Here is a 14,089-nt window from a genome sequence, read left to right on the forward strand (position 1 = left end):
CGAGAGCAGAAAACCTAATCCTTTTTCGTCATTATACAATCGATGTTGCCTATTTAGTTTTGATGATTTGTGTCAGTTGCAAAACTTAATTTCCTTTTGTGTATATGAAGTCTTAAAAATAATTAAAATGAGATATAATATGTTAAATCTTCAACAACGATGATATTTTTGATAGACCAATATCTGTATTCATCATTTTATAATCGATAAAGATTGTAGTATTGCAAAATGTTAAAATCATTTCATAAACAAACATTATTATAATAACTCACTCCGCGGATGCTCGGGTTATCATGTAGTCTGATAATATATATGGGAGGCAGAAAGCGCTACTGCGCACTTATATATGATAATATATACGGTGATTTATATATATAAGTAAAAAAACAGTATATGACAACAAGATTTTTTTTTTCAAATAAATAGTGAGAATTATTCTTTTGTAATTATGTTTTACCAAAAAAAATAAGGAAATCCATGTGTTAGGCGGACTATCGATGGTGAAGTTCTCTTCTACTTTCATGTATGGTTAGTAGATTTTAGGATTCGTCAAAATATCACATAATATTTTTATTTTAAAGATGTGTTAGTTGGATCAAGAATTTGTAATCATTCTTCCAAATGATCCATAAATTAATTTGTTAGACTAGTTTGAACAAGTATTAGCGGGCATAAAACGTTGTGGTTACCCGAAATAATTTGGTAAGGATGGATTCACCAAACATCTTTCTTATTGATAATGATAAGACTTCAAAACACTTCCAAAGATTACATCTTATATTATGAAAATAATATTATATAAGAAAGTCAAGTCCACTGGGTAATGACAGGGATAAGCTCAAGTGGAACTTTCTTAGGACAAACAATTCCATATGATTCTTCAAGATCAACATCTTTTGCATCCATTCCTTCCGGGAGCTTCCAGTCGAAACGGTAAAGAAGATTGATAAGAGTCAAGTGTACCAAAGCCATACCCATACCCATACCAGGGCACATCCTCCTACCGCTACCAAACGCCAACAACTCAAAGTTTAGACCTCTATAGTCGATCTCATTGTCCATAAACCTCTCAGGGATGAAAACTTCTGGATCTTTCCAAACGTTTGGATTCCTATGAACTGCCCAAACATTGACATGAATCCATGTTTTCTTTGGAATGTCGTAACCAGCAATCTTTATATCTTTTGAAGCCTCCCTTGGAACTAAAAGTGGCACAAGTGGGTTTATCCGTAATGTTTCTTTAATCACCATTTTGAGATACTCCAGTTTCTCTATATCTTCATCTGTGATATGGTCTTTGTTTTTGATCACTTGTCTCACCTCGGCTTGCACTTTGTTCAGAACTCTTGGGTTTCTAATCAAATGTGTCATCACCCATGTTGCAGTTTGGGCAGAAGTGTCTATTCCAGCAGCAAGAATGTTCTGTAAAAACAAACAAAATAAATTAGACAATATATAGGGTTTTACTTTTAGAAGTTTTTTTATTACTTACCAAAAGAATTCCTTTGGTGTGGTTTCGAGTAAGTTGAAACTCTCCAAGTCCAATCTCCCCCCTTTCCATTCTAAGAAGCAAGGCAATGATGTCATCTTTAATACTCTCATCTTCTAAATGATGCTTTATAGCTTCATCAAAAAACTCATCCATTGCTTTAAAAACCTTCTCGCATTTGCTATGTAATCCCGTGAGCCGATCGATTAGTCCGCCAACAATGGGGAAGAAATCTGCTGCTGAAAAACTTCCAGTAACCTCCATGATCCCTTGAATGACTTGGTCATAAGTGTTCTCAAGTTTACTCCCTTCAAGAGTTATCCCAAATCCAAGTCTACAAATCACACTTGCTGACAGTTTCATCAACTTGAGGTTAAAATTAACATGTTTCTCCACTGAGGCAGACTCTTTGATGAAATCGACCAAGGAGGCAACTTCTTCTCTTCTGATATGTCCAAAAGACTTCACCCTTTTCGCGGTGTAGAGTTCCACAACTGTCCACTTTCTCAGCTCCCTCCAATATTTGCTATAAGGAGAAAAGCCGAGATCGTTGCGGTTGTATGAAAGTCTTGCACCATACGTCAAATAAGGTCGTGAACAACAATCAACGTCGAACGTTTTCAAGACATCCTTCACCGTCTCTGGAGTTGACGCCACAACCGTAGACACATTTCCAAACTTGAGGGACATTAGAGATCCATATTTTTCAGATAATTTGAACATAGAGCGATGAGGTTTTGATCCCAGTTGGTGCAAGTTTCCAATTATAGGAAGTCGTGGTGGTCCAGGAGGTAGGTTTTTCTTTGTCTTTCTCGTGTTATTTGTAATAAGTATAGATGCAAAGAAGACGATTGCAATAACGATATACCACGCATTCATTTTGCTTCCTGCATATTATTTAGAGTCAATCAATTATAGATTAATTCTCTCAGTCTATTTAATACTCTCTCTCTCTCTTTCGATTTAATTGTGATTGTAAAGTAAATAATTTTTCGTTTTAAAATTTCAATGCAAAACTTACTAAAAATATTTTTCAGTTTATTTTTCAATTGGTTGAAGTACGGCTATGTTAGTAGGCAATGAAGTTTTTATTTAAGAAATATGCAAACTAAAACTACCAAAAAATCACTCAAACGCTTATAAAGTTCTTTACACGATCAAGGTATTGGCATGCAAAAAAAGATGCAACACTGGAAAAAGTCAAGAAAACATATGGATACAAAACTACTCAATTAGATAGAGAGAATATGACTTTGTTATTTAATAATGAAACAGCTACATAGACAGAGAGACAGATGTAGGTAAGATTACCTTCAAGTCGTTAACTTTGTGCAGAAGGTTTGATTTAGGGAGTGGGAGATGGAGAGAGAGAGAGACTATGATAGTTTTTTAGTTGTAATTGTATTGTAAGACAAGCAGACGGTGGCAATTTCATATTTATAAACATGTGAAAGTAAGATGAGGTTGCGATATACATCACTAGTGAGATATATCAATTTGAATTTCTCAAAATATGAACATAGAAATTTATATTAATATTTATTTTGTATTTGAATTTCTCAAAATATGAACACAAAACATTATACTAAATGTTTATGTTTTGTGTTGAAAACTTTTGGTGAGGGACTATTAAAGTAATGCATAATTCTTCGATTATAGGCATTTTAGATATTTGTTCGGATTAATATATATATACAAGTATTTAGGAGTCTTAAATCTGGACAGATGCAATTTAGATTTGGACAAGAGTATTATCAGCTATTCTAATAGTAAACATTCTAGTTCGTCGTATATTTATTGAAACTTCCATAAATTTGCAGGTTGTTCTGTTCTTTACAGAGAATCAGGATACAGTTCAATGAGTGCAATAAAAAAACATATATATGAACACAACTCAAAATTTTCCACTAATCAGTATGTCACCACATCTTTGGTTATAAGAGTGTTTATGTGAAGTTTTTTCTATAAAAAGAGTTTGGCCGGATCTTCACCGATCATGATTTAAGGAGCAGTATTTTTCAACCAATAAGAAATTAGTAATATCTTATGTGAGTATGTCTCTCGTTGTCATCATAACAACGTAGTAAGATAGAATTCCACCAGAGAAACGAACAATGATAAAATCTTTCAAGATAAGGGGACACGTGTTTGTTTGAAAAATTGTTGTGGTTGTTAGTAACAAGTTGTTACTAAACGAGGATGAGTGTATGACTTTGTTTGGTAACCACTGATCTGGAAAGATTTCAGCAATAACCGCAGGTTTTGACAATTATAATATACTTTTTTCGTTTCAAAATAGAAGATGTTTATTTTTTTGATGTTTCAAACTAAATAATATTTTTATATTTCGATGTATTTTACCTTTACTAAAACCTATGTAATTAATTATATTTTAAAGCTTATTTTTTAATTAGTTGATAATGTTTAATTTATGTTTTAGTGATACTTGTTGTATTAAAAAACAGGTTTTTAATAATTGGGTATTACCTTAAAATTTCATGTATTTTGTTATAGATGGAGTATTTGTTTGTACTTTGTAGTCGTGTGTTAATTAACAAGATATGGCTAGTTCGTTATTTGCTTACAATTTCTAATTCGCCACGTGCCCTCGAAGCCTATAGCCCAAACGCATGTGTGAACAAACAACTTCCAAACTATTTTTTCATCAAATTGTTGTAAACAAAGATTAAATTAATCACACGAAAAAAGTAAGAACACTTCAGAGAGAAAACATAACATTGGCAAATACATACTTTTAGAGTTTTATATTAGTTAAGGAGTTAAGGCTTGGTTAAAGAATAAGTCTTAGTTAAGCGAATGAATAATTTACTATTTTTTTAAACATGAATAATTTACTATTTTTTAATCTTGATAACAAACTAATCGCTTGGACCTATACGATATATTCGCTCTATCCAACGGATATGTATTTACTGCTGCACCGAGATTTAAATTTCTGTAGAATCAACAAAGATGTAACCATTGGAAGTGCTTTTGATGATCTTTTCATTATCAGTTAGCTAATTGTTTGATAAATCCATTTTAGCAAACTATTACTGGTAACCACAACGCTATAACTAGTCTAACAAATTAATTAAATGGATAATTTGGAAGACAAGTTACTAATTCTTAATCTAAATAATACATGTTTAAATAAATTATGATATGGCATATGGACTAATTCTAAAATCTACTATGGGTATGACTGGTTTCTCCGATACCACCCGCAACCGCAGTTTTTTTGCGGTTGGTTGCGGTTGTTTGCATTTTGCAACAACCACTCAAATCACTCTAAACCGTTTCAAACCGCTCTAAACTTCTTAAATTCAAAAATTGGTTCCAGTTAGCGTTTGCGGTTGCGAGCAGTTGCGGAAGAGTAAATCTTTTTTCTTAAAAAAAACAATATAAATACAAAAAAAAAAATTCTAAATTGAAATAATAGAAATACTAAAATATGTCTATTATATTTTAATTTTTATTATAAATTTTAAAAATAAAAATACTTTCTATAATTTTTAAAAATATAAAAATATAATTGTATAAATATAATTTTTATATTTATTATAATATTATGTTGTTTAATATTTTTATAATTATATATAATGTAAATATTTTTAATTTCTTATTTAACCGATGTTGTATTTGGTGGTTTACCAATCATAAGTATCCCGCAAACGCACTAATTTTTAACTGCAATACTAGTCGTATAAATCTTTTAAAACCGTTTAACCACCCATCTGTAAACTCCCGCAACTGCAACAAGTGCCGTTACACCCTAATATGAAACCTAATATGAAAGTAGAAGAGAACTTCGCCATCACTTCTCGACATAACACGTGAATTTCCTTTTTAAATATAATCACAAAAATAGTTTACGATGTAATCGTTCAGTCTCTTCATCAGAATTAGCTTTCGAGTCCCTAGTGATGGATTTTATCCTTAACTTTCTATAATGTTTGTCTTCTCTCTTGTATTATTTTCAATTTTATTGGTGACAGATTCTATAATAAAAATCATTTATTTTTTTCGGAACAAATAAAAATAATGTTTTTTTTTTGCTAAAAATAAAAATAGATGTTTCATAGGATTCAGACTTCTCAATGCATGCATGTTGATGTTCGTAGACTTCATGCCATTCAAGAGTTACGTATCCAAATGTAGAAAGATTACTATCACGATATTAATATGGACGTTTAATGAGAACGTGTACGCACGTTACAGTGCGTTACTTGAGAATTACGTATTACTCATTTCAATCATGTCATAAATTAAGTTTTCGATTGTCATGATTTAACAGTCCAAAAAAAAAAAAAAAAACATCAACGATCTTGCTACATGCACATAATGTCAATACTTGTTTCTTTGGAAACAATCTGTATGATTGGCTTGGGTAATTACTGGCAAGTTGTCCTTGACATCCCATAAGCGTAGTGTGCTATCTATAGATGCATGCGAGCTTGTTGTTAAACAAAAATTTCACATAGGAGACCGCTTTCTTGTGTCCACTGAAGACATGAAGTGGCTGGCTTATGTTTCTTAAATCGTAATAATGGATGTGATGATCAGCTGATCCAGCCTGCAACAAGTCAATAGGCTTAGAAGTCATAGTGTCTCTATCTAACTAAAGATTAGATCTGAAGATGTGTGATCGTGTCAAGCTGATCATGATCGTGTAGTTCAAACATGAATAGGGAATCAATGTGAGATGCAAAGTTGGTGGAGTCATGAAAGTATATACCGCAATGAAGTTGCTTGAGCCAAGATTGTACTTGACACACCATATGTTTGCTTTCATATCAATCTTAAGCACACTTTCTTCCTGACTTGTGCACCAAACTTTAACCTGGTTCAAACACATATCACAATAGGTTAATCAACTATATGGTGCATATCGCTTCTGTCAGACTTAGAATTCCAGAGAATACAAAAGATTACTTAGTCAATATCACATCCAACATGAGTTTCTTAGAAAGCTTTTCTTTTTTCCAATTTTATTCATTTCATTGGACAAAAGTCCAAAGGGCCAACATTACAAGTTACATGCTTATTAACAAGGCGCAAAAGAGATGAAACAAAGAAAATTAAAATATTGAAGTCCAATTTTGAGGCGGTGGTTGATGTTACACGCAAGATCAAGATGGTTTGCTTATGACACAATACACGTGGACTTCATGCGAACACCAACCTCTCCGGCCGTCGAGAAAGCTTCACCACCGTAGACTCTTCTGCCTCGTGTCCCTTTCTTCTCCATCGTTAACAGCCGAGCCCTAACTTGTACTCGCTCTTTCGTCTTTCACCGTCGCAAGTGACTTAGTATCAGACATCTCCAGATATTATCAGCTCAAGGATTGCTCGATCAAATCCAAATGAAGACCCTTTATTGGATCGCTCAATGAACGCCAATCTCATGGCATCGAACTCATGAATGGGGTCAGGAGAGGTAACTTTTCGCCAACTAAGCTACATTTTCTTCATGACAATAAATAAAACTCTCTAATATTTATATTTAACCTGTGTAATACATGAGTCCGTCTCTGCTTGCTATATGATTCTTCTCGTGTTTTTTTTAACACTGGATAATTATGCTATTAGAACTATGAGAAATATTACATACGATTCTACTGCCGACAATTCTACATGCCGTATGAGGATTCATGCCTGACTGCATCACCTGAGCCGCCCTATCGGATTCACGCTTGACGGTATTCCTTGCGCGCATGTTGTAGATCTCTTGTAAGCTTTTTCTCTTTTAATTCGCCCTATCAGATTCACGCTTGACGGTATTCCTTGCGCCATGTTGTAGATCTCTTGTAAGCTTTTTCTCTTTTAATTCGCATAATTCCGCATTCTCTGGGAATTGAAACCCAGATCTTCTGGTGTAGAAGTATTAATGAATCCTTGGTCAAACCATTGGACCAAAGGACCAAGGGGCTTCCACAAATTTGGCACAGATCCGCACTACTCAAACTTGGCACAGATTCTTCTCATGCTTATTCCAACTCAAACAACCAAGTGTAGAACGAGATGACATGACATCTCCACAATCGGACACTGTATATATTTGGGCTCATTTACAACCTGAAAAGTTTAACTCTTCGACTAACCCAGAGTAGAATCTATGTTACAACATCACTTTATAAATTCTCATTGGTCTTCCCAGTTTCAAGCTTGTTTATTTTTTTGGGTGGACTCTAACTTTGGGCATTAGATGAGTTTGGGTTATGGGTTTTGATTGTGAGACATCTAAGCAAAAAATGATACACAAATTTATATATCAAACAAATCAAAACTCAAAATTTTAGCCTCTTTTGGATACTTATTCGTGATTGAGTTCGGTTTTGGTATAGGTTTCTTTTGAGATTTTGTTTTTTTTTTTCTGGTTTTGAGTCATTCAAGTTCAGGTTTGGTTTAGATAAACCCTATAACCCAAGCTATCGTAAAACAAGAGCTATTCAATACTTATGTCGGATTTAGAGTCAGTTTTATTGGATTGAATTCAGTTTGGGTTTTCAGATTCGATTTATTAACCCACTCCTAAATTTTAATTTAAGAAATTTTATTTTGAAAGATTGCAAAATTACTAAAATTAAAATTTTTTTTTATAAATGACATACTTTCAATTCTTTTTTTTTTGTGTGTGTAACACATACTTTCAATTCAAATTGGTCAAATAGGTTATTTTAATGATCTCAATTCTGAAATTTTTATCTGGGACATATTAGACCATCATTAACCCCCGTTAATTTCGAATAAAAAACGGTTCTTAATTTTTCTTAGATTTAAATTAAGAAAAGTTAAGAACCGTTTCTTAAAGATATAAGAGATGTCTTCAATGAAAAATGTAAAAAAAAAATGTCAAATTCCGGCCACGAAACCGGATTAATCGTGCCATTAAATTACCCGAAAATGGTATTATTATTTTAATTTATTTTTCCGTCACGCGGCGAGACAGTTCCCTCCATTGTTTTGCCTTTTCTGGGGAAAAACCCTGAGAGAGCTGACGAAGCGGGGAAGAAATGAGCTAAATCCCTCTTTTCTATAGTCCAACACAGTGCTCCTCGTTTCAGCGAAACCCTAGAAACCGCCTTCCTGATTATTCTTCCAAGGTACGCACCACTCTTTACCCACTCGACATTTTCCACTTTCTCTCCGACCGATTCCGTTGTCCCGGAGAGAGATGAGATGTTTCGTGTTCCCGCTCGTGATTTCTCTCCTCAGGAAAAATTTCGCTGGCTGTTGTTGTTGATTTAGAGCTAGGGTTTTACTCTTTTATCCTTGAGAAACAAACACCTTGCATGCCGCATTTGAATCAACTGACTGACTATCTCTTGTGTAAATGTTTGCTCAATGAAGTCTTGAATCCGACCTTAAAAGGAACAATTTTTATCACAGATCTAGGAATGCATTGCTTGCTTGCAGCTTATCTATCTATGATGCTAACCTCCACTTTTCTCTCTCTCGCAGATTATTCTTCCCAAGAAAGATGCCTGTAACGCCAGAAGAACCGAGCCGTCGAGATTATGCGGTCACAGCTAGGCTTGGTGTTGGAAGCACAGGCAGGAGAGTACAGCTGTGCACCAATCACTTCAATGTCTCTGTTGGACAGCCGGATGTTGTTTTCTACCAGTACACTGTAAGATTTGTTTTCTGTATTCTGTTTATCAGCAGTGTATGAGATGTGTGACAAGCCCATGCCTTTTTTTGCAGGTTAGTATCACCACAGAAGACGGTGAGAATGTCCAAGGGAAGGGTATAAGCAGAAAGCTTATTGACCAGCTTTACAAGACTTACTCTTCTGATCTTGATGGTAAAAGGTTGGCCTTTGATGGAGACAAGACTTTGTATACCGTTGGTCCTCTGCCACAGAACGACTTTGACTTTCAAGTCATCTTGGAAGCTTCTTTTTCAAAACGGTATCGTCCTCTCCTCTTATCTGGATTTATATTTTGACCTTATAGACGGGTTTTGCTAAAAGCGGCCTTGTTAATATTCTAGCGACTGTGGCGTCTCTGATGGTGGTAGTCCTTCTGGTGCTTGCAAGAGATCAAAGCGCTCTTTCCTGCCAAGATGTTACAGGGTTCAAATTCGTTTCTCTGCAGAAATACCCTTGAAGAGTGTTCTTGTCGCTCAGAGAGGAGTTGATACATCAGATAATAGCACTCAGGATGCAATTAGAGTGCTTGACATTGTACTGAGGCAGCAAGCAGCTGAAAGGTGCATTATTCTATCTGTTTGCATGTGCTTTATATGTTTTCGTGGAAAAAGATGCTTTCTACATTCTAATGGACCAAGATTATCTTCATATTTTCATTTTGTTGGTATATATAATAGATGTACAGTTATTTACAGCTTGTGACCATGATAGATGCTTACTGTATAACCATTTGCTATGCAGAGGATGCCTGTTAGTCAGGCAGGCATTTTTCCATAACGATATGAACTCTGTTGATGTTGGTGGAGGCGTGATAGGTATTCGAGGTTTCCACTCCAGTTTTCGTCCAACCCATGGAGGACTCTCGCTTAACATTGGTAACTTTTCTTCTCATCTCAATGTTTCATGAACTTTTTCTTTATCATTGATAGTTTCACTGATTCTCAAAACTGTTTTCGTTTTGCAATGGTTTGCAGACGTGTCAACAACTATGATCTTAAAACCAGGTCCAGTTATCGAATTTCTGAAAGCCAATCAGAATGTTGAGTTGCCTAGACAGATCGACTGGATTAAGGTAATTTTGGTTTTACAATGCAATAACTGAGAACATGCCAGGTTGCTTTTAATTTGAATCTTATTTCTCACTGAACTATGGCAGGCCAGCAAAATGCTCAAACATCTGAGGGTAAAGGCATCACACCGTAACATGGAATTCAAAATTATAGGTCTAAGTGCGAAACCGTGCAATCAGCAACTGTGTGTTCCCCATGACCTGTACTTTCATATAAAAATGTGTCCTCTTTTCAGCTTTTGTTTAACTTTCTTCATCGTTTTCCAGATTTACAATGAAAATTAAAGATGGCGAGTGTGAAGGACAGACTAAAGAGATTACTGTGTATGAGTATTTTAAGCAAACTTACACAGAGCCTACTTATTCTGCGTACTTGCCATGCCTTGACGTCGGCAAGCCAGATCGCCCCAACTATCTTCCACTTGAGGTATGCACCTTCAGCAGTTTTTCATTTAGATAAGTTTGGTTAGTCTTATATACTACTTCTGTTTTTTTTTTTGTATATTTCAGTTTGACAAATTGTATTCGTTTTCTTGCAGTTCTGTAATCTTGTATCTCTGCAACGTTACACAAAAGCATTGTCAGTGAGGCAAAGAGCTTTACTTGTTGAAAAGTCAAGACAAAAACCCCTAGAGAGAATTAAAGCACTCAATGATGTGAGCTTAGTTTTCATCTTTATCTATTTTGGATGGTAAAATCATTGCTAATGGCTATAAATTGCAGGCAATGCACACCTACTGCTATGATAAAGATCCGTTTTTAGCCGGAAGCAGCATATCTATTGAAAAACAAATGACTCTAGCTGAAGGCCGGGTTCTAAATCCCCCAACGGTAAAACTATTTATGATTTTTTTTGTGCATAGAAAGGTATGCTCTAGTGATTTGTTTAATATATTTACACCCATGTTGTTTTGTTTGTATATATACAGCTGAAGTTTGGAAAGAATGAGGATTTTTTACCTAGCAACGGACGCTGGAACTTTAACAAGAAGGTAGATGTCTGCTAAGATTTTCGTTCATCATATATACATACTTGTGGATTGGCAGGGGTTCTTATCTTTCTATGGTTTTGATTGGACTTGTTATTCCCGTTTTAGCACTTTCTCCTTTTCTATTTGACCCCTTGTTTCTTGCTTTGCAGATGCTTCTAGAACCAAGGGCTATTAAGAACTGGGCTGTAGTCAACTTCTCTTTTCCATGCGACAGTAGTCACATTTCCCGTGAGCTCATAAGCTGTGGCATGAGGAAAGGCATTGTAAGTTCCGCAGATACTGTCTCCATTTTCGAATAGTGGATAGTGTTGAACTATATCTGGTTATTTACAGAGTCTGACTTTTGGTTTGTTATGTAGGAAATTGATCGACCTTTTGCACTAGTTGAAGAGGAACCCCAGTCTAAAAACTTGAGTGCTGTTAAAAGGGTAGAGAAAATGATTGCAAAGATGAAGTCGAAATTTCCAATCGATCCTCCTCATTTCATTCTCTGTGTCTTGCCAGAACGGAAGAACTCAGATATCTATGGTATCATCTCACCTTTACTGTGTGAATTTTAAGTTTCAACTCCCTTGTTAAACTCTTTGCCAACTACAAAGGTCCCTGGAAGAAGGTTTGTCTCACGGAAGCAGGGATCAACACACAATGCATCTGCCCTACCAAGATCAATGACCAATATCTCACCAATGTACTTTTGAAGATAAATTCTAAGGTATACCACCACCTAAGCTAGAACCCTATGCTGTAGTCTTCTCCGTAAATTTACTTCTTTTATTGTCTTAATATAGCTTGGCGGCATAAATTCTCTGTTGGGAATAGAGTGCTCTTCCAACATCCCATTGATTAACAAAATACCCACCTTAATCTTGGGTATGGATGTATCTCATGGGTCTCCAGGTCGTGCGGATGTTCCTTCAGTTGCAGCGGTATTGCAGCATTCTTACTTTTCTTGTCCTTTGTTTGCTCATTGTGTCTGGTTCTCTTAGGATCTTGATTGCTCTTCTTCATGTCTCGATCTGTGCTGCAAGGTTGTTGGTTCAAAAAACTGGCCCTTGATCTCAAGGTACAGGGCAGCTGTGAGAACTCAGTCACCAAAACTGGAGATGATTGATTCGCTCTTCCAACCAGTCGAGGACCCTGTGAACGGAGACAACGGTATCATGAAGTATGTGAATGCTATTTAGTCAGCTCTATTTTTTTTTTTTTTTTTGTTAAATCAAGAAGCAACCAGTTATCAAAAGATATTCAAGTGTCTTCTCTTTCTCTATGACTATGTTGCCAAAAGCGAATTGTTTGTGGAATTTTTCAAGACAAGCAACGCGCGAAAGCCAAAGCAGATTATCATATTCAGGTATACTAGTTTATCTTCAACGTTTAACTTCCAGTATCCAAAAGTTTTGTTCTTACACAATCATGTGCATGTTTGTTAGGGATGGAGTAAGTGAATCACAGTTCAACCAAGTCTTGAACATTGAGGTGGATCAGATTATAAAGGTCATGTTTCAAAGCTCCTTGTCCGGTTCTGGCTTCTATCAAATTATGTTTTCAAATGTGTCTAGTGAAAGTATTATACTGAACAGTTTGCTTATTGAACATGATGCAGGCGTATCAACGTCTTGGTGAAACCGATGTGCCGAAATTCACTGTCATCGTGGCTCAGAAAAGACACCACACCAAGTTGTTCCAAGCTAAGGGTCATGAAAATGTTCCTGCAGGTAAAGCGGATACTTTTTTTAATCTTCTGCATCAGTCGCACTACGATTTCAAATTTGGTTTCAGAACTCTTTTCTTCATAGAAAAAGACACCTCTGTTTGTCAGGAACCGTAGTGGACACCAAGATTGTACATCCGACCAACTACGATTTTTACATGTGTGCTCATGCAGGGATAATAGTAAGTTTAGACTTTTTTAATTTTTTAAAAGTTTCACTGCTCGCTGCATATGTTTATGTTTCACCTTGGCGATCTCTCAGGGAACTTCAAGACCGGCTCACTATCATGTCTTGCTGGATGAGATTGGTTTCTCTCCCGATGAGTTGCAGAACCTCATCCATTCTCTCTCCTATGTGTAAGTCTCTCTACTCCCTCATCTGCATTACTAATTCCATTTTACTATTATTAACATCTTCTTTTATCATCGGTCCAGCAACCAGCGGAGCACGACTGCAACCTCAATTGGTAACACACTTTCCTAATCAAACGCTCTTCTATTTTTTATCTTCGAATTGCTTCTCAATATTCGATGTGTCCTCTCTCTTTGTGTGTTTGTTTTCAGTGGCTCCAGTTAGATACGCTCATCTCGCAGCAGCTCAATTTGCGCAGTTCACAAAGTTTGAAGATATATCGGAAGAGAAAGTCCCGGAGCTTCCGCGTTTGCACGAGAGAGTCGAAAGCAACATGTTCTTCTGCTGAGTAAATAAATAAATATAAGTAGACGTAGTTCTGCTTACTCTCTAGTCTCAAGCCTAATGAACTCTCTTTGGAGGAAGCTTGTCGTTTTGCATATACGCAGCCATCATCTAGCGTACAGTCTTAATAGGAGTATGGAGAAGGAAGAGCCCTCTCGTAGATTTTGTTTTCAAAAGAGGCTCGTAGGATTATTACTGTTATTCGTAGCCCAAGTGTGCTTGCTTAACTGAAGGACACACAGTGTTTACCGTTTTTTGTTGATTTCCTTAAAACAGCGGTTTACAAGCTTCGCGTTAAAATTCGGTTTATTTTTATTTTTATCTAGAGTTATGAATATAGTATCAGGGAGGTTATTGGAATTTTTTCAGTGGAATTTGATGATTTTAATAGTTGAGAGGATTTTACAAATTAACTAGATTTAACAAATTTTATCAAATACTTTTACATAGATTTTCATTACTTCTGAATAAAATTCT

At 35.6% G+C, this 14,089-nt stretch overlaps 2 protein-coding genes across 2 annotated transcripts; one reads left to right on the plus strand and one right to left on the minus strand.

Moving 5' to 3' along the window:
• Positions 1-713: 713 nt before the first annotated feature.
• LOC106388010 (cytochrome P450 71B11-like) lies at positions 714-3,484 on the minus strand. The gene is made up of 3 exons (XM_013827981.3): positions 2,801-3,484; positions 1,493-2,376; positions 714-1,422 (listed from the first exon to the last, which is right to left on the minus strand). Exons 2-3 carry the CDS (start codon positions 2,366-2,368, stop codon positions 808-810), a joined length of 1,491 nt encoding a protein of 496 aa, XP_013683435.1. The 5' UTR covers positions 2,369-2,376; positions 2,801-3,484; the 3' UTR covers positions 714-807.
• A 4,921-nt stretch (positions 3,485-8,405) lies between these two features.
• On the plus strand, positions 8,406-13,927 carry LOC106388008 (protein argonaute 6). The gene is made up of 23 exons (XM_048752459.1): positions 8,406-8,595; positions 8,954-9,122; positions 9,197-9,402; positions 9,485-9,703; positions 9,885-10,018; positions 10,118-10,215; positions 10,300-10,397; positions 10,480-10,639; positions 10,752-10,868; positions 10,936-11,043; positions 11,142-11,204; positions 11,354-11,467; positions 11,564-11,732; positions 11,804-11,916; positions 11,993-12,130; positions 12,233-12,369; positions 12,490-12,555; positions 12,635-12,698; positions 12,808-12,919; positions 13,024-13,097; positions 13,178-13,272; positions 13,351-13,382; positions 13,480-13,927. The coding sequence occupies exons 2-23, from the start codon at positions 8,973-8,975 to the stop codon at positions 13,614-13,616; spliced, it is 2,604 nt and encodes an 867-aa protein (XP_048608416.1). The 5' UTR covers positions 8,406-8,595; positions 8,954-8,972; the 3' UTR covers positions 13,617-13,927.
• The last annotated feature ends 162 nt before the right edge of the window (positions 13,928-14,089 follow it).

The sequence above is a fragment of the Brassica napus genome, chromosome C3 (assembly GCF_020379485.1).
Source record: "Brassica napus cultivar Da-Ae chromosome C3, Da-Ae, whole genome shotgun sequence".
Classification (NCBI taxonomy): domain Eukaryota; kingdom Viridiplantae; phylum Streptophyta; class Magnoliopsida; order Brassicales; family Brassicaceae; genus Brassica; species Brassica napus.